At 38.3% G+C, this 27156-nt stretch overlaps 1 protein-coding gene across 1 annotated transcript in view; it reads left to right on the forward strand.

The window, feature by feature from the left end:
• Positions 1-27156, forward strand: part of FNDC1 (fibronectin type III domain containing 1) — a 219065-nt gene that overhangs the window by 84308 nt on the left and 107601 nt on the right. Inside the window, exons 4-7 of the mRNA XM_063443210.1 lie at positions 7281-7398; positions 24034-24221; positions 26598-26705; positions 26881-27069. Of these exons, the coding sequence (XP_063299280.1) occupies positions 7281-7398; positions 24034-24221; positions 26598-26705; positions 26881-27069 (603 nt within the window). The remainder of the gene's footprint in view (positions 1-7280; positions 7399-24033; positions 24222-26597; positions 26706-26880; positions 27070-27156) is intronic.

A 27156-nucleotide genomic window follows, 5' to 3' on the forward strand; every position in this document is an offset into this window, starting at 1 on the left:
TGTCACAGGGGGAGATCGCATGGTGGAGGGAGCAAGCTGTGGTACATTCCATCGGAGAATGCTTTGGCATTTGACACCCAGAAGAACTTCTGTTATTGTTGTGACATTGTGACAGATCCATCTGTGTAAAGACTAATTGCTGGTTCGTCTGTTTCATCTATATTCGTGGAATTACCTGCCCGTATGTACCTGTTCGTTTATTGCAAGTTATACCGAACAAAACTACCGAACGGACAGCCACCCGGAAGAGAAGTGTGCTGCTGGTTAACCTCTTCGCCCCAATTAGAACGTCGTGGTTAACCGCAGACATCTCTTTATTCTAACCGTATGCAGGGTGGTCGTCGTTCGTATGCCGACCATGAGGCGGCGGCCATTTTATCCACGCGAATGAACAGCGGTGTTCGACGAAGAACTTATGGAACTCTACACTTTTTTCTACCGAACACCACTGAAACTACCGACCTCCCTTGTTATCATCGAGCATACGAACGCCGGTCCGTTCGGGACTTTGGATCATACGAATGGACTTAACCCAGATAGCCATCCCATGGAGTCAATCGTATACCGAAAGAACAGTGTGAAAGACTTCATGACTCCATGGCGATTGAACTGTGTGCATTGGGTCTAAACGCTATTCGGTAGTAATGTGCGCTCAGATCCAGGCTATCTGGGGATACGTTATACGAATGAAATGTATTCGGTATTTTTACAGTTATGTATTTTTATGTATTTTTAATATACCATTTAAAAGATTTCTTCCCAATTATCTCCAGGATAGAGAGGAGGGATTTACTTGTGTAAAGGGGAGTGTTTAAACCCGAGCCACTGTGATTGGCTACTGTACGATATGTGTCCCAGTCTTCCATCTGGTCCCCTAGGGGAGTGTCCACCAGGTGGGAGACCTGCATAAATACCGGGTAGCCCTCATTAAAGCAGATTCCTGTTTTACCCTCAAGACGGAGCTTGGTCTCGTATTTGGGGGGATTACTACTTGGAAGTATTATTTCGGCCTGTTCTAGCCGTGGAAGGAGTTCGGCTGATTCTTTGTTTGTGAGTTTAACGCATTCCCTTACACTCTGTTCGGGAGTTTGGCGGTCTACTGCAACAGAGCCTATGTCTCTAAAAGGGGGAAAACCAACTAAACGGCGGTTTCACCCATTTAAGCTGTGAGTGTCTTAACAGACGTCATGGTGAAAGCTCATATATATGTTACCTTGACATGTTATAAAGAAATAAAAATCACATCCTCCATAATATTCAACATCTTTAGATGTGCATGTTTGCTAATAAAACATTTCTATTTCCTTCACAAACAAATAAATAAACATTACACATATTGGTGTAAAATTTATTTATTTTTGTTTTTTTATTTTTTATCTTTAAGTGTTAGGAGATACACTTATTTATTATAACACCTATTTATTCAGTTTATACTTGAGGCGCCTACACACCGTATTCTTTCTGTAATTTTCAATTCCTTGCCTTTGACATATTGCTTATATATTGCCCAGGGGAGCACATACTTCTTGTTATAAAGGGAATTCTTGAGAACAGCACCTGTAAGCTTAGCATGACACATGTTGTTAATCAGTTTCTGTATTGCTTTATAAGCCTGGTGTTCAATGACTACAATCTCAAATATACATATATCACAATGCAACTTTATCTTAGATTATCTTTTACAATAAATTATTTATTTTCTTTGGAGTGAGTTGGCGTCATGAGCTGGAGTCAGCTAGTTCTACAAGCCTTATAATAAGGTGTTATGGGAATTTACTTTATTATGCTAAATTTGGCCCCCACTTATTGAAGTCCATTGCTTCAAGTCCATATGTATATAAATCCCAATATCACTAAAGGGATTACACTCACTAACTATAAATAGTCTTCATAAGTACTCTTTAACTCATTAAGGACCAAACTTCTGGAATAAAAGGGAATTATGACATGTCACACATGGCATTTGTCCTTAAGGGGTTAAGCATCTCACTGCCTATCATAATAGTGCTATGATTGCTGGATGAGTCATTAAAATTAATTCCTGAGTTCTTAAGTCTGTGTATGCCTATCATGGCATGTTAAGAGGAATCAAGACAAGACTGAAAATTGTTTGATGTAAATGACACTAAGATTTACAGGTGTTCATAAGTATACGATGTGTGCATATGCAGACAAGTATATTCTTGTTGAATTTTAATTTCCATGTCAATTCCCAATGTTTGGAAGAAATGTCTTGATGAAGTCCACCCACGGATTTAATGATATTCTAGTAAAATACATTGCACAATTTTAAATATGAGAATATATATTGCAAATACTCTCTAAACTATATACATTTCTGTTGACAATTTATTGATCCAAATTCTTTCTTTTCAAATATTTTTTATTTAACTTTTCCAAAAAAAATTGTAAACAATAACAAAGGGAAGGGCTACAAAACAGAAAGTGGAATATACAACAGCACATTACTAGGATATACACCAGAAATTTAACAATTTTCTGTGCATACATCCTTAGACTGAGCAGCACATTTCATTCAGGTGTGTACCCAGGATCTTGAATATTTTTTAAATGGACATTCAAAACACCATAGCTAAATCAAATAAAATGATAAAACAGCAGTAGTTGTGGAGAGCACAACTACTGCCGTTTTATCATTGTATTTGATTTATAATTATACTACCATCCGGAGTCCTGATTTCCTGCGATCCTGCAATCCTGCAATCCTGCGATGCTGCGATCCTGCTATCCCCTATTTGTAGAAGTGCAACTTCTAGGTGAACATCCATGGTGTTTGATTTTTGCCACAGCAGAGGAGAAGTTTTGGGCCATACTGATTGGTATTTATAACAGAAATGCATCTCCTTTGATGCTGAACCTACAATGCTTGCTAAGCATGATGGGAGTTGCACTTCTTTCAGATTAAACTAAGCTCCCTCCTGCTTTCGTGTTTAACCTGTTACTTGCCAGTAACAGTTACATTTAATCAGTTTCCTGAATATCATTTGCAAACAAAATTTGGAGAAACAAAATAAAAAATATTCATACAATTCAGTTAGTCCTAATATATTTTTTTCCCCAGACAAATTTATTAAAATGAACCTAATTTTCTTTTGTGCACACGTCTACTTTTTAAATAGCTAGAACACCAGTGTTTTTGGTGATGTCCAACTGGTAAATTTACCTCAAATTCTGCAAAGGTGCATCATCAGTAGTTAATACTTACATGTAGCTCAGAGTATCGCCAGGAGATTTCACTCAGAAATGAATAATTTTACAAAGGTTCCATCTATAGCAATTAGTAAGTAATTAGTATTAGTAATTCATAATGAGACCAAATGGCAGTATTTTATAGATATTGGTAGTAATTAATGAAAGTGTCTCAACATTTTTTTCCCAACACACATTATGTTCTACTAGTGTGGCAAAATAACTGTAAATAAATATAGTCATATAACACATAGCAATGTCATCACAATACTAGAGAAATAAATGTTTTATACTTACTATAATAATTGTACTATAGCTACATGTACAAAAACATGCAATTTAATGAATAAATTAGTCCAAAAAAAAAAAAAAGCAGTCAATACATTAGTTAATTTCAGCTACAAAGCCAAAGAAACTTTAGTTGAAAGTTACACAAAAATAGAATTTATTAGAGACTGCATCCAATCAGCTATGCTGGCATAAAAACTCTTAAATTGAAAAACTTCCATAGTGAAACAGAAATAGCGACAGAGAATGGCATTAATTAGTTAGACGAAGTACTTGGCTTGGAAACTGGACACATACCAGGCAGAAATCCTATGCTTACTATACCTGTCCTACTTTGTAAATCTCAGCCGCTACTTGCTAAAATACTTATTGCTACTTTTAATGTTTGATTATTTGAAAGTAGTGTCAGGGAGTTACTGGTAGTTGCTACTAAAAATGCCAGTTGCTAACAGATCTCATCATTCCCTCTGGGAGGAATTTAGTGACTGGTTCCACACCTGTTACTACTTTTACCAGCTGCTGCTTAGCCTGCAGTTGGCTAGGTTGCTGTTGGTAAAGTAATGATTGCAGACGGTCTAATTCCCTTTGGTGAATATAGGGCTGGTCAGGAGTATCTAATATTGCAGCTATTTACACCAGGACATTTATTACGCTGGAACTGTACATTTACACTACTTTCCGATACTGCAAGTCAGTCTGGTAAAGCTCACAGGTCTTTTAAAAGAAATACACAGTTTTTATACCTACACTAATAACTGGAACTGATAATATTCAATGCCAAAAATATATCTAGTTAGAAATATGACTTTACAGCAGAAGCAAACATACTGCAGAAATGCCAAATGTGTTATAACCTTTAACAGCATCTGATCGGTCAATTCTTGCTAGGTAAGCAAAGCAAAAAATGCCTAAACACATAGATGTCAGGGGAAAGCAGAATTGGGACACATTGCATACCTTTACATAAATGTACTTTACTGTGGCACTAGTAAGATACTATTTGAGTCTTTTTAATCTTTTTATGTACAATCTTCCTTTCTTCTTTCTGTTGCCTTTATTATTAAGGGTTAATTCATGGTCTATTTTTTATCTCTTACATTCATGTGTCCCCATACCTATGTACACTATTGTTGTTTTTCTACGGGAGCTTTTGATTCATTCGTAGAGGATGTACTCCATTCTGGACTCTCCCTTACTTTAGAGGCTGTAACAGATGCCCTGTTCCTAAATATTACATTTATTTCACCTGGATCGGTGTACAATCCCAACCGAACAGATTTGCCCCATCTGGTTCGTATACCGAATAATATACCGAACCCTTGAACCACCCAAAGCAGTCGTGTGCCACCAATTGACCTGACACTTCGCTAACCGCAACTCTGAACATTCTAAGTTGTTAACTGGGTGGCCGTCGATTCATATGCATGAACATGTGGCGGCGGCCATCTTGTTTTGTTGAACGCGTCCAGCGGTGTTTGGTCGTCGAGTGTATGGAACTATTTTCAGACACTCAACGCCCCGAATACTCCCTAGACTTCCAGGATCACTTAGGTTCGTGCCAAACTATCCGAACGAGGCGGAGTTCGGTAAAGCCCAACGCCAGAACAAGGGGCACACGACTAGCTTTCCCACGAACAGTTCTTAGAGACTTTTCGTTATATTGGAAACCCATGAAATAGACCAGCTGCAAAGCCCAATTCTATGGTATAATTCTGGGCATAATTCTATTTTTACTGTACTTATTGGCCCCCAGCAGCACCCCATTTAAGTATGTTTAGGTGAGTGCAGCCAGCTCCTTGTTTTCCCATATATATTTAAGAGTCTAGCCAGCTCCTTGGTTTTGCACCGCCCCCTGTCACAGGTGTCTCATCTCAGGACCCTATTTAAGCCTTGTACTGCAGAGAACTTGAGATGGAAGGATTTCCCCAAGTGAGTAGCTCATTTAGTAGACAGTTGGCAGTGAGAGTAGGACCTGCCAAAGATGGGGTACATTGACGTTTGTGGCAGGCTTATGCAATGTATGATCATATAGTGTAACTAAACCCCCATTATTTTTGCCTAGGTTAGGTGTCTTTAATAAAACTAGTCAAATATGTCAGCATCAAAGTAGCTGTTTAGTTGATAAGTGAGTGCGCTGGATTTCTATTTTTTCTATAATTCTGGGCAGGAACCTCGTGTGCGATCGGTCAGAAATAAGACTTCAATGGAACTTTCAAACGCCTGAACCGATCTGGGTGATTTTTATATATGTTGCTCTCCCAGATCAGGGCTATCAGAGGATATAACATTTGTGGGGATAGTATGTGTTTTTGGGGTACTTTTGGGGTTTTGTAAAATATGTGTTTTTTTTCTGCCGGGAGATAATTGGGTTAATACAGTATTTGACTCAATTATCTCCCAGGCAGAAGAGAGGGATTGTATGCCATGTGTGGGAGTGCCTTACATTATAACTCTGTTATTATTGGTTTGCACGTTTGTGTCACAAGCCCGAACAAGGTCCATGTGGGTGTATCCCTTGCTTGGGGACTTGCATAAAAGTCCAGTGTGGCTACCATTAAACCAGACCTGCTTTACCCTCAACATAGAACCTCCCCTCAAGTTTGTACCTGCTATATAAGCTATAACCACTAGCTCTTATAAGAGCTTCACAGCTATACCTACTCTTCACTGCTTGGATTGATGGTTGGGAATACTTCAGTGCTCTCTACTCTAGGGGGGAAAAGACATCTCTGTCGGCGGAAACCCCTCCACTAGCAGGGTGGCAGTTACAGTGACTATGTAATATACCTGCCAAGTCAGTTTTTTCCCATGGTGGTTGCTCCATTTTAGAAGTTTGTCTCATCTTCTTTAATAAACAGCAGTAGTGCCATTGAAAAATCTTAGTTTACTTTTTTTGAATGGATCAATATAACATTCAAGAAACACTGTCACCCACAAAAAAACAGATGTCAAGTTCAGCTTTTGGTAGTTATAGATATTTAGGGACAATTTTACAAAAGTGTCTTCAGTGGGGCAAAGTTTTGAAAGTGTAGCAAGTTGAAATTTTATTAAATTTGTTATTAAAACTTTGCAATTTGTCTGTCTAAGAACCCTTTGAAAATATATAATTGGTGGATGCTTAAATATTCTTTTCTTTGTAACTTTTTCTATTTTTTTATGTTTATCTTTTTATTGAAAGTTTTAGGTAAAGAAGAGCAGGAAACACAAATTAGAAAGTTCCCTATTAAAATATATACAAATAAAATATTCTCAAAAATCCTTATATAATGTACATGCTTATTCAAATCACAAATCTTTGTGATTTGAATAAGCATGTACATTATATAAGGATTTTTGAGAATATTTTATTTGTATATATTTTAATAGGGAACTTTCTCATTTGTGTGGTCCCTTTGGTGATCATTTTGGAACATTATGCTTATGTTGAAAAAAGTCCTTTTGGGGTTTCAGTATGAACTTTTTCAGTATTAGAACTGTGCACAGTTTTTCTAGTCTGATTATTGTGAGGTATCTCTATATATAATATTAATCTAGTTTTGCTTTATTATCCAAAAAAAAATCCTCAAATTGACCTTGCAATAGTTCTAGTTACTTGTGATTTGAATAAGCATGTACATTACTTAAGATCATATTGTGTGTACTTTGTATTAATATATTTCAATAGAGAATGTTCTCATTTGTCCAATGTCTGTAACAGTTGTATTAGTTATTTATTTAGAAGCAAATGTTCTGTATAGATCTTTGATGTTGAATATGCTAATGAATGACATTTATCATTTCAGAGGATGATCCTCTCATGGAAACAAAGGATCTTAGTGTTAGAGTGATTTCTTCTCAATCTGTCCTTGTCACTTGGGTGGATCCTATGTATGAAAAGATGCCAAAGAGTGGTGCCAACAGGTAACATTAGTCATTTAATTTAAGCCATAAATGAAGAGTCTTGTTTCAATACTCTCTAGGTTTCATCCAGTTTTGTAGGAAGTAATTTTACAAATCCTCCAAAATTGTTGCTAAGGTATATCCTCAAATATATGCACCATATAATGTAGAAGACTAGTTGAACAGATGCATTAATTTTAAGTTCATTTGTGTTCTTTGTGTCCATATACATTTTTATTTCAAACCATCTCATTCTGTGGAAATGGAGAACCTGCATTATCTAAGCAAATAGATATATAGAAGTTAAGAGGAAGTAAGTGGTGTTTGTGTATTCGTTTTTAGTTTTTCTGTGCAGTTTATCACACATCTATAGAAGGTAGTGTCAGGAAGCAGCGCCTGTAGTAGTCTTCTCAAGCTCAGTGAGATATAAGGGAGAGAGGAGAGGACATGGGTATAGTGTACACTGTAGTATGTCGAATAGCTGATAGTGGTAAGTAAATAAAAATTTACAATTACAATTTCTGGAGCTTATATTCAGCTCCAGATATATGCGCCTGTCTATGGATATGATGGTAGTCCTGGTACACTCTACGAGGTGTCTTCGGGGTAAGGATGTTCTGGTGACAGATGGTGCCAAAACCGGTATCCTCGGTGTATAGGAGAAATAAATACACAAAATAGTGCTCTCTGTATAGTTTGGAATAAAACTAAGATAAAAAGAGGAGGTATACTCACAAGCGGGAAGCAAAAAGGATATTGCTCAGTATAGGAAGTGTAGGTGGAATAATCCCCACCAAGGATATCACTGGCGAGTCCTCAAGTACTTGATGATAAATTATGGTATTTAGGCGTGGCCGACCACGGAGCTGCATGGACGTGCTTTAAACCAGCTCCTCTAGGCCCGATTGTGAATCCGCGTGCATCGGAGACTTTAAGCAATAATGGGGAATCCCAAGAAACATGGAATCACCCAAGAGAAATCAGGGAAGACCCCTATATCGAAATCGGGTACATTAAACCAATACTTCAGACCTCAGGGATCTAATTAAAAACCTACCTTCTAAGTCTGATCTGGCCTCCATGATGGGTAGACTGGAGGCGAAGATGGAGTCCGTCGAGGCCGCAATGCAGCAGGTGACCAACCGTGTCTCGGACCTGGAGGAAGAAAGAGACGTCACACAGGCCCAACTCTCCAATCTAGCTAGCATATTAGAAACACAAGGTAACACACTAGCTGGCTTCCAGAGATATGTCGACGACCTAGACAACAGGGGTCGTCGTAACAATCTGAGAGTGAGAGGCCTGGGGGAAGATGTAACCATGATGCTCACCGAGCTATTCAATCTACTCTTAAACAAACCAAGTGATAACCTTATTTTATTTGATAGGGCTCACAGGTCCCTTAGACCCAAAGGATTGGCGCAAGACGCACCTAGAGACATTATATGCAGATTGCATTACTTTTCCATCAAGGACAACATCCTCCATTCTCTCAGAGATACCACCCAACCACTCCTATTTCATGGATCGCCGGTTCAAATTTTTCCTGACCTTACCTGGTTCACTCTACATGCAAGAAGGTGTTTAAGACCAGTTACGGCATTACTACGCCAATGCTCTATCAATACCGCTGGGGCTTCCCATTTGCCCTTATTGTGCAGCACAAAGGCACCTTATCCTCTATAACTTCGTACCTAGATGTCAAACCCTTCTTGAGAGCCCTAAACCTACCTGACACGGCGGTAATAGATTGGAATATACCTCCTACATCCGCATAGGATACCCCCGCTCCCCTAACTCAACGGGGATACACTCCAATGAAGAAACGCCGACCAGATAATCGCCTATTTTCTCCCAACAGACGTCCCCCAGCGGTCCAAAGGGAGAATAGAAAATAACTCGTCGTTTCATCTTATTTCTCACCTATTAACTTCCAGATCATATGGGAGTTGTTCTCACACTACCCTAAGTCAAGCGCAAACCCTAGGCATCTACTGCTACTACTTACCTCCAACAACTTCTATGTTCCCAGTCCCTTGTTCCACCTACCCCGAAGATCTATACTGCAAGAAACGGCCCTATGCAAACCAACAGAGAGAATACCTGAGCTGCGACCCTTCTTGTGTCGAAACTGGACAAAACCGTCACTGACCTCAGAACTTTGCTTCATATCTCCTCTTCAGGGCTGACACACAGTGACATTTCGTAAACGAACATCAAAGAGACTCTTACTCCCTCGCTGTTACATACATTTAATTTTAAACTGGAAACAATGCCGGGTCATCTCAAGTAAGGTTGTATGTCTTTTAACCGATGAGACCACGCAATGTACAGCCTATACTATTTGTTTGTTATGTATAAAATTTGATGTTCATAGCACCCCTATCTGCCCCAACTTTCCCTATCTCCATCCCCTCTTCACCTCCCCACACCTAGAAGCCGATTCATACGCTGAGCCTTAACAACTTTAGGTTTGGACCGCAATATACGGTTAATTTGATTTATGCAAAGCATAGACGGCATATTCTCTCCTACTAATCTTTAAAGCCACCCTACCTAGCACATAGCAAGTCTAGCTTTGCATTATGCCACCATTTTGAGGGTTAAGAATTTCTATACTTTAGTTCAAGTCTAATTTCCATGGTGTATACTGTAAATTTAATATTGTAAAATTTCGTATAATCAACCTCAATTCCCTCCCCTTCCCATATCTCCCCTCCTCCTAATCTTCCCCGCCCTTTCCCAGTCTCCCCTCCCCGCTCCAACTACTCACCCGCATGGGGTAGACAGATGGCATATCAGGTGATAACAAAAATAATACGGGTCTCCGAGAGGCCGACTTCTTAAGACATCTGCATTGGGTATATTATTGATCCCGTTATATATGTTATGTGAAACTGTACCTTTCTCCTGTCCATCTCTGCCTTCATAATTCTCCCTCACTCCGTAACATGATTAGTTTGTATTATAAATATTTTCCCTGACTTCCCCTACTTTTCCCATCCTTCCCACCCCTCCCTTTTTACCTGCTCCTCTCCCCATACTTATTGGCCAAATGACTTAACGAGCAAAATTTCACCTTGGTATGTGATGTTCGATCATAAGATTAACTTGATACCTCCAAAACATAAGCATTACCCATCTCCCCCGCACTCTACAGTAACTCTCCTACCCACCATCGCGGGAGTCCGGTTACACTTCTCATCAGTACTGTCCTGGTTGCATGTCGCAGAGATGTCAGGATCCTCCGACATAGGCATCATACCATGTATATATCGTACATAACTGGCCCTCTCAGCCCTCCTGTCAAGAGAAAAGATAACAGACCTAGCCAAATCCTTACAATTTGAAATATATTAGTGGACAAGCTATAAAATGCCAACTTTGTATGTAATTTATAATACACAATATACTGCATGACATCTATTTATGAAGATATGTCACTGCTATCTCACCCAACCCATTCACACTCCCTTCCTCCGCACTCTATTAGATATATTGTAACCACGGTTAATACACCGTTCGACCATCATCCCCCCTACCCCCTCATCCCCTCTCCACCTAACTCCCTCACTCCCTTACTCCATCCCCCCCCCCCAACACTCCCCAAGTCAGAAGAAGGGAGGATTTGTTAGCTGGTAATTAGACATGCTTTATGTCTCTTCAATACAAAATCGGAGGGGCACCTGCGTTATGAGGGTCCGGTACTATTTCCTACACTATGTATTTGACACATTATATAGATATTCTCCTGCCCTTTAACCCTACCCCACCACACTTTCTCTCTACCAATCCTCTCAGCTGCCAACTCATGCCGCAGGGCTACAACCCTCACACTAATTGAACGTATTGATGCTTACTTAACCAATTTGTATGTTTGGGGTTTTGCATATACTGTATATATTGTATATATATTTCTTTTTTTTATACTTATTTAATATTTTATTCTTTTTCTTGTTATATAGAACATATACATCATTATATGCATTACCGTTTTCTCAAATTGCAATGATAACAAAAAAATTCAAGTGTATACATATCAAACATACAAAACAATGACTATACATTAACAAAAATACACAAAGGGTCCAGACTGGGGGCTTTCTTGAGTCAGATTAGATTTTAGTTAAGCAGTTTTACATTCCTATTATAATAACTAGCTATCTCTGTAACATATGTAAGCAGGGTTTAACTATAAACTAATTTTCCTGTATAATACCTAGCCAGTTTTTCAAAGTACTTGGTTCTTTAACTATCCCTATCTCCATTTTCAGCTGATAAATTAGTTGTGATTTTACTTCCTCCCATATTGGGATTTCTCTGGCTTTCCATTTCCTAGCAATTGATATTTTGACTGCTAATAGTGTATGGATTATCAGGACAGCATATTGGTCCAAATTCTGAGACATGTGTAGTTGTAACAGAAATAACTGTGGTTTCTTGTCAACCTTAATTCCTGTCCATGATTCAATATTTATAGTTACCATATCCCAAAATCTTTTTATCTCACCACATTCCCACCATATATGTAGCATTCCTGCCTTATGATCCCCGCAGCGCCAGCATTTATCCGATGCATCCGGGTACATTTTAGCAAGTTTATCTGGCGTTAAATACCATCTGTTCATGATTTTATATTGGAGTTCCACTAAGTTCAGACAGTGTACATTTTTTATGGTCAAATTCAGTGCTATCATCCAGTCATCATAACTTATGTTATTATCTATTTCCTTCTCCCATTTTGATATCACTAAGCCAATGATTTCTTCTGGGTCAGTTTCTATTAAATTAAGACACTTTGAGACTAACTTTTTAATAATAGTATGGTCTTTTAATAATTGTTCAAGTATTTTATGTTTCGCTGAATAATTTTTTATTAAGTGCTCATTAAGATACCCCTTTATTCTTATATAGGTAAATATCTCTTTGGCTTGTAGCTTATATTCGTCTGTTAAAGTATTAAAGTCTTTTATCTTACCATTCTCTATTATATTATTGATTTTATTGACCCCTGCGTTGATCCAGCACTGAATGTTTAAATCCCTTATATTTTTTTGCAACTGTCTAAACTCAATGCTAGGAAGCAGTTTACCTTGTAGGTCTAGGTCTTTTCTTAATTTGTACCATATGGGGATTAAATTGTTTAGGATTAAGCCCTTATCATATTTACCTTGTCTAAGGTTTTTTTTATGGTCTGTCTTCCAGAAGAGAGAGTATATATCCTCCTTTATTTCGTCATTTAGTAGACTCTGTTCCATTTTAAACCAAATTTGTTCTTTTGCTACATCGGATTGGGTTATTATTACATGTGCTATGTTACAAGCTCTCCAAGTATGATTTAATTGTGGGATTCCCAGTCCACCCGATTTTATCTTTAATTTTGAATGGTTTCTACTCAATCTAGGGCGTTTTTGACCCCAAATAAATTTGTTAATAATTGATTGTGCTAGGGATAACCAACTTTCTGAACAATAGAGGGGTAGCATGCGGAAGAGATACACCCACTTTGGGTTTATATAGAATTTTATAATATTTATTCTCCCCCACCATGATACTTCAATTCCCTTCCAATTATTCAGGGTTTTTGCTGTATTTTTCATTAGCCTTAAAAAATTTTGTTCCATAATACTATTCGGTTCATTAGTAATTTCTATGCCCAAAACTTCCATGGTTTTTTTTTCACAATTAAAACCGAATTTGTCAAATAACTTTTGTTTAATATTCGACGTAAGATTGAATGAAAGTGCTGTAGACTTGTTTAAGTTTAATTTATATCCTGAATAGAGTGAATATTCCTCTATGGAATCCATGACCTTTTCCATGGATTTCACGGGATTTCTCAGAGTGAGTACCACATCATCTGCATACATTGTAAGCTTTAATGATTCCTTCTCTAATTCTATTCCTTTTATAGAATCATCCGCTCTGATTCTGTGTGCTAGTGGTTCGAGACTAATCAGGTATAATATTGGGGACAGGGGACAACCCTGTCTAGTTCCATTTGTTAGCTTAAACCATTCGGAGGAAAATCCGCTTCCCACTACCCTAGCCGTTGGAGTTGTATATAGAGCCATGATAGCCCTAGTGATATTACCTTGAAATCCGAAGCTGGATAGGGCTTTCTCCAGAAATTCCCACCTTACCCTGTCAAAGGCCTTTTCGGCATCTAATGACAGGGCAAGGAGGGGGATCTTGTGTCTGGTTGCCATATCTGCCGCGTCTATCAATCTCCTAATATTAGAAGTTGGGGCTCTGCTGGATATGAACCCCACCTGATCTTGATGAATAATACTAGTTATTACGTTAGATAACCTGTCTGCTAAAACAGAGGAGTAGATTTTAATATCGCTGTTAAGTAATGAAATAGGTCTATAATTTATTACTAATTCCAAGTTTTTCCCAGGCTTTGGGATTGGAACTATATGGGCTTTTAACAATTCACTGGGAATATTTCCGTATGACATAAAGTCATTAAATAGTTTGGTAAGAGGTTCTATTATATTATCCCTAAAAGTTCTATAAAAGCAGTTACTAAACCCATCCGGTCCTGGTGCTTTTTTTGATTTTAATTTTTTAATTGCAGATTCAACTTCACTTTGTAAGACAGGTTTATTTAATACTTCCAATTGAGCCTCTGTTATATGCGGGAGTTTGAGTTCTGTAAAGAATTTAGAAATGTCATCAGTGCTATTTCCCCCGGGTAGATTATATAGCTCTGCATAATATTTTTGAAATGCTTCACCGATCTTTTCTGGCGACAGGACTACTTCTTCACCGTTTATTTTTATTTTAGAAATAATTTTTTTAATTTTTTCTTTTTTTAATCTATTTGTTAGTAGTTTATCCGCTTTATTCCCTTTATAATACCAGTTTCTTCTTAAACGTTCTAACGCAAGGTTAGATTTGTTTATCAATATGTTATTAATATTTTCCTTTATTTTTTTTAATTCTTTACTTATTTCAAACGATATTTTTTTTTTATTCTGTTTTTCCAATCTATCATGATCCATATAAAGTTGTGCCAAGTTTTGTGAATTTCTTTTTTTTTCCTCTGTGCCCATTTTGATAAAGCTTCCCCTGATTGTACATTTAAACGCACACCAGAGCGTAGATAAGGAGATCTCAGAATTATTATTTTCTCTGAAATATTCTTCTATAGCCTTTTGTATTATGTCCACATTTTGTTTTTTTTTTAACAAATTTTCATTCAATCTCCAGTTAGATCTAGTTTTGGGAAATTCTTCTTTAATTTCCAGAATTAGAGCATTGTGATCTGACCATGGGATATTAGTGATCAAAATTTTCTTGACCCTTCTAACGATATTTATTTCTGTCAATATATAATCTATTCTTGAATATACCTGATGCGGGAAGGAAAAACAAGTATAGTCCCTTTCCATAGGATGCCAAATGCGCCAAGTATCCATAAGACCTGCCTTTTTAATTACCTCATTAAATTTTTGGGAGGACTGTTCTAACTGTCTTTTGTTCTCATTTGTTTTTAATTTATTTCTGTCCATATCAGGGTCTAGTATGCAGTTGAAGTCTCCCATATATATTATTTTCCCTTGTTTAATTTTTTCAACTTTGTTCACCAGTTTATTTAAAAACCTTATGGGAGCCTTATTGGGAGCATATAGATTTACAATTGTATATCTCTGATTGTTTATCTCTCCGATTATTATGAGAGTCCTTCCTTCATCATCTGTAACTTGATGAATTAACTTAAAGTCTATCTTTGCAGAAATTATAATTGCTACTCCTCTTTTCTTGTTCTTGGGCATAGAGGATCTGAAAATATGTGGGAACTCTTTTGAGCTAAATCTATCTTTGTCATTTTTTAGCCAGTGTGACTCTTGTATTCCACATATATGTATTGACTCTTTCCTAATAAAGTCGGTGAGGATTACTCTTTTCTGCGGTGTATTTAACCCCCTTACATTGAGAGATGCTATTCTAAACATACCTTAACTCTATCTGACCCCTTTCCCCTCAGTCTGGACAACCGAAAAACATAACATACAGGACATTGCACCCCTACACTTAACATTAAAATAAATGGTTCCTTTCCCATAGGAGCCATAGATCTCCCTGCGTTCCTTCCCCCTGTATATCAGGAGGGAAGAAATTTACAATTTAACCACCTTATATGGTTTGGTGATGGGATATACCAACAATTATATCAAACATGTAAGAAAGCAATCCGCAAGTTACCCAGAATTCAAGCGGAGATAGTATAAAAAAAAAAAAAAAAAACCTTTGCTTTACATTCTTTACCAAAATTCCTTCTCTCTTCTCTATCTTTTCCCCTGTATTATTTATCTTTAGTGCTCATATCCTATATTGTTTACTTAAAGTGTAATACTCTCTTTCCATTTATTATTTATTTATTTTCTCTTTCCTTCTCGCTACTGGTTATACTAATAATATCTATTTTTCAATGCTTAAGTGCTCCCCACTACTATCATTTATTTGTGTGATATTCAAAAGTATCTTAGTTTTTCTTTCTTTCTTTCCCTCTTTATCTTACTGCCCCACTTCCTCTCTATTTCCTTTCTTTTTATATATTCTTTAATATTTGTGTGAATTATTTAACCATGTGATTTTCTGTTTCTCTAATTGTGTTTTATCTCAGTTCAGTTCACCTCGTGTTAATTTCTATAAAGGAAATTATATTAGCTACCCTACTATCCTAATTTTATTTTTCTTTGTTTTAGAACACGTCTTTGTGTAAAGTGCTTATCAATGTTACCTATCTTTCTCTCTCTTCATGAGAAGGCAACCGAGGGGGAAAAGGCAAAAAAAAAAAAAAAACAAAAAAAACAAAAAAAAAAATATAAATAAAATAAAGGCTACTTAGAGTTACCTCTTCCCGACCCCTATTCGTGGGGAGGGGGAGGGGGAAGTCTAATGTAAACCCGTACATTTATTATTTAAAAGTTTCCTGAATCCATTTTTGGAGACTCTGAACTTCTCTATACATTTCCACTTTTTCTCCATACGTGAATCTTAATCCAACTGGGAACAACCAAATATACTTGATTCCCATTTCTCTCAATTTGACAGTACAAGATGTAAAATTTTTCCTAGCCATTCTGGTACTTCTAGATAGGTCGTTGAATATTTTGATAGATTCATATTTAGAGTCTTGTAGGGACTTGGATCTCATTGCCCTCATAATTTCTTGTTTAAGTCTATATGAATTTAAAGCTGCAATGACGTCTCTTGGCTGCTGGGCTGGAATGTTACTTGGGTTTGGGATTCTATGTATTCTTTCCGTACAGAATTGGCTAAAGTTCTGCTGGACCCCCAAAAATTTACAAAACTCTTTTAGGAATTCGTCCAGTCCTCCTGAAGTCACTTCTTCTTGGATTCCTCTTATTCTGATATTGTTTCTCCTTGCTCTATCTTCGTTATCCAAGATCTTGGCTTCCATTAACGCCATTTTTTTTTCCATCTGTATGATTCTGTCTTCATTTAAACCTTGTTGTATATATTGTATATATATTTCACTCGCTCTCCTCTCCTCCTCTCCTCTCTCCTTCTTGATTCCCCCCCCCCCCACTCCTCTCCTATTAGAGGTTTGCGATGACACAAAAAGCTGAACAAGTTTCTGGGTATTCCGAGACAACCCTTAACACTAATACACATTTGTCTCCTAAACAATTTAAACTTTAAATAGTGCATATCACTTTACAGGGCCACCAATCGACCACCTGCCCAAGAAATTAGCTGTTCCTCTTGTGCACGGAGAGAGAACCAGCACCCCTGTCACCGATTTATAGTGTGACATAATACAGACGGGCATTAGCCAAGTTGCCATAGCCCGGGTGTTCTGGCACGGGCTTGAGGGGGGACCACCTGTCCAGGCCCACCCACGCTCACCAGGCACCCAACAGATAGGCATTACTTCTTGGCTGCTAGACGTCGGATTAAAGTTATTTTTCTGTTTCTTTTTGTTCCTTTTATTATTCTGATATTCATTCATTCATTGTTTTTATTTCTATTTCAATTTACAACTGCTAAAGCGTTAGTTGATCGCAGACTACTGGACACTTAACTAAAAGAATTACGCTTTTGCAGGGAATAAGACAAAATCACAAAATAGGCAGTCGCTAGATCACCCTCTAGAGATTGACTGTTTTGGCGGTGACAACTCCACAGTTCTTCATCATCCCAAACCCGAGCTGACCACATAGGTCACACTTTATGACTCAATCCCTTGAGGGTTAAATCACACTGAACAGACTAGACAAGTTAACAACGCTCAGAAATCTGATTACTCCAGCCAAGACTACTCTCGGTCTCTGTAATTTCTTTATAAAAATATAGCTCCTCTCCTCCCCTCTCCCCTCACCCCCGTTGAAAGGCACCAAACATGGCATCTATTAAACTACTAACACAAAATGCAAGAGGACTGAACACCCCTGAAAAAAGAACCATAGCTTTAACTGACTTCAAAAGACATAAAGCCGACATTATATTTGTCCAAGAAACACACTTCCGAGCTGACGCGACTCCCAACTTGCGAAATCAAGACTACCCGACGACTTACTATGGCAATTACACAGGCTCAAAATCACGGGGAGTTGCGATTTTAATATGAAGACTCACTCCATTTACCTACCAAGACCACCAATCTGATGACTCGGGGAGGTTTTTCTTTGTTAAAGGGAAAATAGGAGACACCCAAATAACATTAGCTAATATATACCTGCCCAATAGGAAACAAAATACATCACTGAAAAAGATACTACATAAACTAACCTCCTTCCAAGAAGGCATTCTCATAGTAGGTGGAGACATAAATGTTTCCCTAGACGGTGACCTTGACTCCACGGCCACACCACAACCTCACTTGACTCAAGTGCGAAAACAAGTCAATAACACACTCTTCGAAGCCCAACTCTATGATGGTTAGAGAACCATCCACCCTACACGTAAAGACTACTCCTTTTTCTCCCCACCCACGGGGACCTATTCCCGGATTGACACCATTCTTCTTCAACACAGGTTCCTCCATCTGGTTAACTCAGCCACCTATGGGCCAATTACTTGGTCGGACCATGCTCCCCTATCGCTGCTGCTGTCAATCCCGTCCATACCTAATCCAACATCTCAATGGAAACTTAACGACCTAATCCTCAACAACCCTGAGATAATCTCGCAACTTCGACACACAGTTACTACCTATTTTTCCGACAACGCACACCCAGACAGCTCACCTGCCCTAATTTGGGAGGCACACAAAGCGGTAGTTAGGGGCGAATTGATTAAAATAGCGGCCCAACTAAAACGGAAGAGAGAACACACAATCACGCAATTAACTCGAGAATTAAAAACACTTGAGAGTAAACATCACTGCGGCCTCAATAGCTTGGATGACTATAAAAACATATTAAAATAGAGATCTGAATTGACCCTACTCCTGCAACTCCATGCCAAACGAAAACTATCGCTAACAAAACACACATACTACACTAAGGGAGAGAAAGCAGGCAAACTCCTGGAGCAGACTCTCCGACAACCCAAACAGACCACTTTCATAGCTGAAATCAAAAAAGAAGATGGCACTATGTCTCGCCATATGCCAGACATCATGGACTCTTTCCATAAAGTCTACTCTAACTTATACAACCTTAACAACTCACCTCCTTCCTCTGAGGACATCCAACACTTCTTGAGACCTAGGATCAAACAAACCCTTCCGTTAAATGACATAGCTTTCCTAGATGAACCCATCAAAATAGAAGAGTTCACGAGCACTGTTAAATCACTTCCCTTGGGGAAAAGTCCTGGGCCAGATGGATACACAGGAAAATATTATAAAATATTCTCCTCAACACTAGCCCAACACTTTACAGCAGCCTTTAACATACAAAACTTAACGACCACCTTGCCCACCTCAGCACTGGAAGCTAATATATCTCTGATCCCTAAACCAGGCAAAGACCCCTCACTCTGTGGAAACTATAGGCCGATTTCATTAATAAACATTGACCTTAAAATCCTGACTAAAATCCTAGCCACCAGGCTGAAACCCTTTCTTCCACCCCTTATACAACAAGATCAGGCGGGATTCATCCCAGGTAGAGAGGCTAAACACAACACAACAAAAACCATAAACCTCATACATTGGGCACAGGGCCCTGCTGGCCATAGACGCTGAAAAGGCGTTTGATAGGGTCAGTTGGGCGCTGCTTACACACACAATGAAACACTTAGGTTTTGGCCCCCGATGGCTGACCTGGTTATCTGCCATCTACTCGGTCCCCACGGCAAGAATTCGCATCAATGGCCAACTCTCTCGCCCAGTTACAATCACGTACGGTACAAGACAGGGATGTCCCCTTTCCCCTCTCTTGTTCGTCCTAGTTCTAGAACCCTTTTTACAAGGGATCAGAGATAACAACTACATCCATGGAGTTCAAATTGCGAATCAAGAATACAAGGTCACGGCGTTTGCGGATGACCTTCTGTTCACCATTTCTAACCCTCTTACCACTCTACCACACATCCTTGGTATAAAACCTTAATTGTAGATTTCCCTTTTTTTTAAACTTCATTTGGAAAACCATGCTGCTATATACCTTCTATTTGTAACCTCATGCACGTTCAGTGTGATGCTAGTTAATGTACAGAGAGTAACTACACTTAAAGACAACCAAGTTTTAATGGAGTCATGTGGATAAAATATACATTTCTGAGATTAGCATATTTTTTGCAAGTGTTTATGATCTTGGCAATGCAATGCCATAGGATGAAAGTTGGTTGTTTGTTTTACCATTTGTGTTTTGTGTTTTTGGCCTCTGGTAATTTAAATCTCTTCTAATAAAAAGTTAATTTTAAACACCTGTGTGCATTAAAAAGCAAAACTTTTTTTTTGGGGGGGGGGGGGGGGGGGGGTTTACATTCATTTTTATTATACTTTTACAAATTTTACAAGTATCAAAACAAATATTAAACAAATGAGTTCAACATCATCCTTCACATAACAAACCAAATTACATTTAGGTAGTTTCTCGATTTGATCGTTTTACAGATTAGTATCAAGCATTAATATTAATTTTTAGTTGAGCTCTTTTTTCAACGTTTAAATCATCACATAATAGATATACGGTAATACAAAAACAAATAAAACCTTCAACATAAAAACATGAAAAGCCTGGGATCTACTATCGAGATCAAGGAAGGTGGACAGAATCTGTATCACTTCTTTAATATATTAGTTCATTAATTGGGTCTAGAGCCATTTCGGAAAGGTATTGTTAGGAATTTACTATAAAAGAATATCTTGCAAGGGTTTGTTAGTTTTACTAAGACATGGGTATTCAATTTGTTATAGTAATTGAACCATTTTGTCCATATCTTATTGTAAGAACCAATATTATTATCTGTAAAATAAACTGCCTTTTCCATTAGGCCTTGGTATTGAAACTGGGTTTTAATCTCTGTTGTAAAAGGAGGTATATTCTGTTTCCATTTTCTGGCACTGCATAATTTGACAGCCATCAAGACATGTATGGTCAAATACAGAGATGATTTATCAATTTTTGGTCTAAGTCTAGGTGGAATAAGAATCTTTCTGGGGCAAAACGTTTTTTAAATGCTAACCTACACATGTAACCAAATTTTTAAAAAAAATGCTATACCATATATATATATAAAGGGACTCTATATGACGTCAGTAAAATAATGGAAGAACCATGCACACTCTAGAAGTGAAAAAAGAGTAAATTGTTCTGCTCAGAAATTATTTTATTGCCAAACAATATCAGGATATACAAAAACTCCATTGTGTTCCTGAAACACAGTGCAAAATAAGTGAAATAAAAAAAGAATCACCTACAGAGAAGATGTAAAAACACACTGTCCCCTATGGACACACCTAAATACCTATACAGGATTCCAGACGGTTAAAGTGGCAGAAGGTTAAAGTGCACTCTCAATCCCCTCTGCAAAATGGAGTATATCATAAAGGTAAAATCTTTCTGAAATACTCACAATGATTGTGTTGGCATTTCACGGAAATTCCAACTTAGTCAAGAGATCTACTGAGACAAAGTAGACACTATTTTCTTTAATATGTATATGATGGTCAATCAAACATATTTATTAAACTGAAAAACAAAAACTCTAATATGCTAATATAGCACAGCAAATCTTAATAGGTTTTTCAGTGCTTCCTTTAACATCCATATAAAATGCTATCCCTCTGTATAGATTAAACATGAAAGTTAATTCCAAATATATATATTTTTTTCTCCAGTATTGCTCTTAACGCAGAGATATTGCAAGTTAAAGGCACACTTTTCTCCATATGCACTTTACAAAAGATATGCATCTGGGAGTAGATCAACATAACATGGCAATATTTTGGCAAACATATAGGAGGTTGGAAAAAGGTGTAAGCCTGTCACATTACAGTGTTTCTTAGCATGCTGCTCTAGTAGTAGTATAAGTATAGTACAGATGCCTGATTTAGCCTGGCACACTGTACTTACTCTATATGGGTAACATGCTCCCATACAGTGGTGTACACACGACCCATGGGGCCCCGGTGCGAAAATTGATCCGTGGTCCCCCTCCCACTTACTCTGCACGGGCCAGTGCTGCTACACATGGCGGTGGGCACCTGATTGCAGGGCTGCGACCCCTGCAACCGCGGTATGTACGCCAGTGCATGCAGATACACATACACTTAAAGGACCACTATAGGCACTCAGATCACTTCAGCTCAATGAAGTGGTCTGGGTAAAAGGTCCCTCTAGTTTTAACCCTGCAGCTGAAAACAGCTGAAAACATAGCAGTTTCATAGAAACTGCTATGTTTCTCTGAGGGTTAATCCAGTCTCTAGTAGCTGTCTCACTGATAGCCGCTAGAGGCGCTTCTGCAATTCTCACTGTGAAAATCACAGTGAGAAGACGCTGGATGTCCATAGGAAAGCATTGAGTAATGCTTTCCTATAGGCGGTTTGAATGCTCGCGCGGTTCTTGCTGCGCATTCGGAGCTGAGAGGCGTATCGGGGCGGAGAGATCCCCAGCGCCAAGGGAGCCCGGCACTGGAGAAAGGTATGTGCTGAAGGGGATTTAACCACGCACGCACACATTTACGAACAGATGCATACACACTAACAGACACACACATTTACTGACAGACACACACTCAGTGACAACAAGGGGCTGGCTGCACTCACCTAAACATGCTTAAATGGGGTGCTGCTGGGGGCCAATAACTACAGTAAAAATAGAAATCCAGCGCACTCACTTATAAACTAAACAGCCACTTTGATGCTGACTGATTTGACTAGTTTTATTAAAAACACCTAATCTAGGCAAAAAATAATGGGTGTTTAGTTACACTATATGATCATACATTGCAAAAGCCTGCCACAAACGTCAATGTGACAGACACACATACACACTCACTGACATACAGATACACACTAACAGACACCAAACAGGCTCACTAACAGACACACACAAACTAACACACTCAGTAACAGACACACACAGTAACACACTCACTGACACACACACACTCACTGACACACAAACTAACACATACACACTGACACTCACTAGCAGACACACAAAACATACACTCTCACTGACAAACACACACAAACTAACACACAGCTAACACACTCAGTAACAGACACACACACACAGTAACACACGCACACACTCACTGACACACAAAAACTAACACACTTACTGACACTCATTAGCAGACACACACTCAATAACAGACACACAAACGAACACACTGAGTAACAGACACACACACAGTAACACACTCATTGACACACACACACACACTAACACTAACACACATACACACATTTTTTTTTATTATTTAATCCCCCAGCCTCCCTACCTTTAGGAGTGCTGAGGGGATTCCAGATTTCCCTGGGGTCCAGTGGGGCTGCTCGGCGGCCGGTCCTGCAGGCAGCAAGGGAGCACTGATCCTCCTGTACAGCCGAGCATGAAGTCATATTCCGGCTCCGGCATCACTGCGGTGCATGCGAGGGACCAGAGAGCACTCAGGGGAGTATGCTCCCTTGCACGTCCGCCGACCCGCCCGCCATGTAACACCACTGCTAGCCTCGGTGCCCCCCAGGAGAAGAGGCTGGCAAAATGTGGCCACACTGGCGTACATACCGGGTCGCAGGGTATGTATGCCAGTGCTCTGCTGATAAAAAACAGCAATGAAGTGTAGGAAAAAAAAGGCTGTTTTTAAGCTTTTTCATTTTGCATTGGACAGGAAGGAGTTTGAAACACGGTCTTCATGGAAGACAGTTTTTTTTTTTACATGTTAATGTATATATTTCTGTTACGGAAAGAGATACAGGATTATTTGTAGAAGTGTGAATGGTCAGAATTCAACGTGAATTTTTGAGTCAGCTATATTTTGTGTATACCTGTTTTGGCCTACAGTCTGAAGTTCACATCATTTCACTTTAGTGAATAAAACTGCTAGCCTTGAAGCACCAACATGCTTTCCCATCAAGAGTTAAAATAGTTGTTGATAATAATGTTAATTGAATGTCAGAGGCTTCATGACCTAGTTCTTTATTATTTGATCGTTACAAATGTATGCACTGAATATGACTGTGTGAGACATAATTGTTCAATATTGGTTCACTTTTTGCAGACTTTATACTATTCGCTATAGAGAAAAGGGAGAGTCAGCACGATGGGATTACAAGAAAGTAAACATCAGGCGTGCTATGATAGATGATTTAATTCCTGATGCCATGTATGAATTTTCTGTTCGCATTTCCCAAGGCGACAAGGAGGGCACGTGGAGCTCTTCCGTTTTTCAAAGAACTCCAGAATCTGGTATGTTATTGTTTTAAAACTAACTTTATTGATACATTGATGCATATTGCTATGCCTTTAAGGTTAACACTTGAATACCTAAAGTAAAACATAAAATATAATAGTTACAAAAGTAATTTTATTAAGTAACAATAGCATGTAGATATTTCCCTGCAAACTCCACAGAGCTCTACACACATCACTATTAACTGTCCACTCCACACATACACACATCTCACAAGCGTCCTTCCCACAAATTTACACCACACCACACCACAAGTAGCCTCTAAACTAACACAATTTGCATTTGGCTTAAACACACATGCAACAACACAAGCAGCATCAAGAGACATACAACACAGGCACCTTTAACACAAACTCCACACCCTCGCCTAGTCCTCATGTTTTGTTTTCATATGTTTCATTTATGGTGAAGAGGCACATCACCAATAAACACTGCTCAGATGTGTTATAACATTCCTGTAAAGTGCAATCAAACATTTACACTTCCTTTACTGAACTTATGTTTAATTAAAAATGTGTCATCTCTTGCAATGTTAATTGCTTGCTAGACCCTGTAGGGGCCTCCTGTATGTGATTCAAGTTCATTTTACAGAGCAGGAGATAAAAACTTCTAAAACAAGTCAACTTCTGATTGAAAACAAAACAATATTCCCAACAGGCTGTGTGAGTCACAGTCAGGGGAGGTGTGGCTAGGGCTGCATGGACAGAAGCAAATGTGGTTTAACTCCTAAATGACAGATAATTAAACAGTGAGACTTCAGAGGCTTGCGCTTTATACTAAAACTGCTTTATTAAGCGAAAGATGTTTTGGTGACTTTTGGATTATTTAAGCAGATAGTATGGTGATAGTCAATGAACTTTGTCTTCATGTCGAGATGGTGCAAAATGATCTGAATGGGAGTCACTATCTGTTGTTATTTAGAAGTAATATTACATGGAAGAATTATAAACTAGTTTTTTTTATCATAAAATGGCATAATAATGTTTTAGTTTTTTTTGTAATTTCAGCATTAAAAATAAGTGAACAACAACGTTTTCTAAAAAGAACAAAAGTAAATTGTAGCCACTCGTGCACTTTGAATGATTTCAAAGGATTTAGCTGGTTGAATAAAGTTTTGTAAAAAGCTAAGTCAGGTGATCAATCATTAAATATTTAGGACATTTTGAATTCAGACTAGCCTGTCTCAGGATGTCTAAGGCTACTTTCTCAGTGCAAGCTGTTTCACTGCTCTCTGAGCTGGGATCAGCTATTCTTGAACGTCAGACAAGTATCCACAAAATGGCCGAACATTGCTCCCAGCCCGATCTTGGGATATTCAGTCTAAAGGGTGAAAAATACTATTAGGGACGTTTCAAGTACCCACTCCGGAGTCCACTCTGGGCCAGCCTACCCTATTATATCTCTTGCTTTTATAATTAAAGGTGAAAGTGTCAGATGACACTTTTGTTCTTAATTCTCTCTGTCCCGGATAGCCATTTCACAGGCTATCTGTGGGTATCTTTAATTTGAAGGGTTAATACAACAGGTTGGTAAAGTTGTGGTAAGATCAATTAATGGACAGCTGTCCTCATTGATTTAAGATATTTCTCAACTGTACTCCTAGATCACAAAGCAATCTGTCAAAACGTTCAAATAAGCAGATAAAAACAGCATGTTCTTATCTGCTACTTTGACTTCTTCAATGAGTTCCACCATGCTCGGCTCCCCGCCTCCGCTATAGTCAACAGAAAGCAGGAAGGTCTCTGTCTGAGCTAAGTAGAACAATTGTTCTGAATGCAGGGCTTAGCTCAGGAGAACTAACATAAGCTTTGAAGCGGGAGCTTCCAGCTGTCTGTCAGATGTAGTGGAGGCGGGGATTGTTACCTAATGGACTCCAGGTATAAAGTCATATGAATAAAAAACGGTTTGATTACTTACAGTAGGGGAGTGCTAAGGCACTCCTGGATTCATAACTATTACAGAGCGCTGTACTGATAATGGTGTTTGGAGTGTTCCTGTAATAATTACTCAATGTTTTTTCTGTTTAACCCCTTAAAGACACAACACAGCCTCAAACAACATCAAGCTAATAATCATTACAGCTGTGATAAGAAAATGACAGTACATTCCTAAATCATTCTGCTCTGCAGTATTACCTTTATATCTGATCAATATGTTCTGATATGCTTCTGTCTGGGCATTCTCCCTGGATGCCTATAAGAAAAATATGTATATGTAGACTATTGTTATATGGACTACAGAGATAATTAAAATGTCTAAATGTTAATAATTAATATATGTAAATATCTAAAATATTTTCTAATTACCATTTATGTTTGCGTTTTAGCCCCAACTAAATGTGTATCCCTGCATTTTGTATATATGTTATCTAGCTCCAACAAGTGCGCCTGATGGCTTATATGTGGAACCACTGAATGGAAAAAAGACTGCTGTGAGAGTTATGTGGGATGAACTTTCTGATTCTAATGGTCGGATAAAAGGTAAAGAGTTATTTAATTCAATCATTAGTGCTTCTTAATTAATTTTTTTTATGTAACAAAAATAAAATGTTATGAAGTCACATGTGAAGAGATTTAAAATGTGCGTATTTATCTCTACTGTTTTACCTCTGCTATGTGATCCAGGATATTTATTACGACTAGTTCTGTTTTTCAGAATATATCATCTCCTATGCACCTGCAATTAAACCATTTGGTGCTAAATCGATGTCATACTCAGGAACTACTACATCTGCCATTATTGATGGTCTTCAGCCTGGTGAGCGTTACATCTTTAAAATTCGAGCAGCAAACAGACGGGGGCAAGGCCCGCAGTCTAAAGCATTCACAGTCACCATGCCAGCAAGTAAGTCAATTCTGAAGTCACTACACCCATCTGTTGTTGCTGCTTTGTTATTTATTTTATACATATAATATTTCAAGATCCAAAAAT

Source organism: Pelobates fuscus, chromosome 2, assembly GCF_036172605.1.
Source record: "Pelobates fuscus isolate aPelFus1 chromosome 2, aPelFus1.pri, whole genome shotgun sequence".
Taxonomy (NCBI): domain Eukaryota; kingdom Metazoa; phylum Chordata; class Amphibia; order Anura; family Pelobatidae; genus Pelobates; species Pelobates fuscus.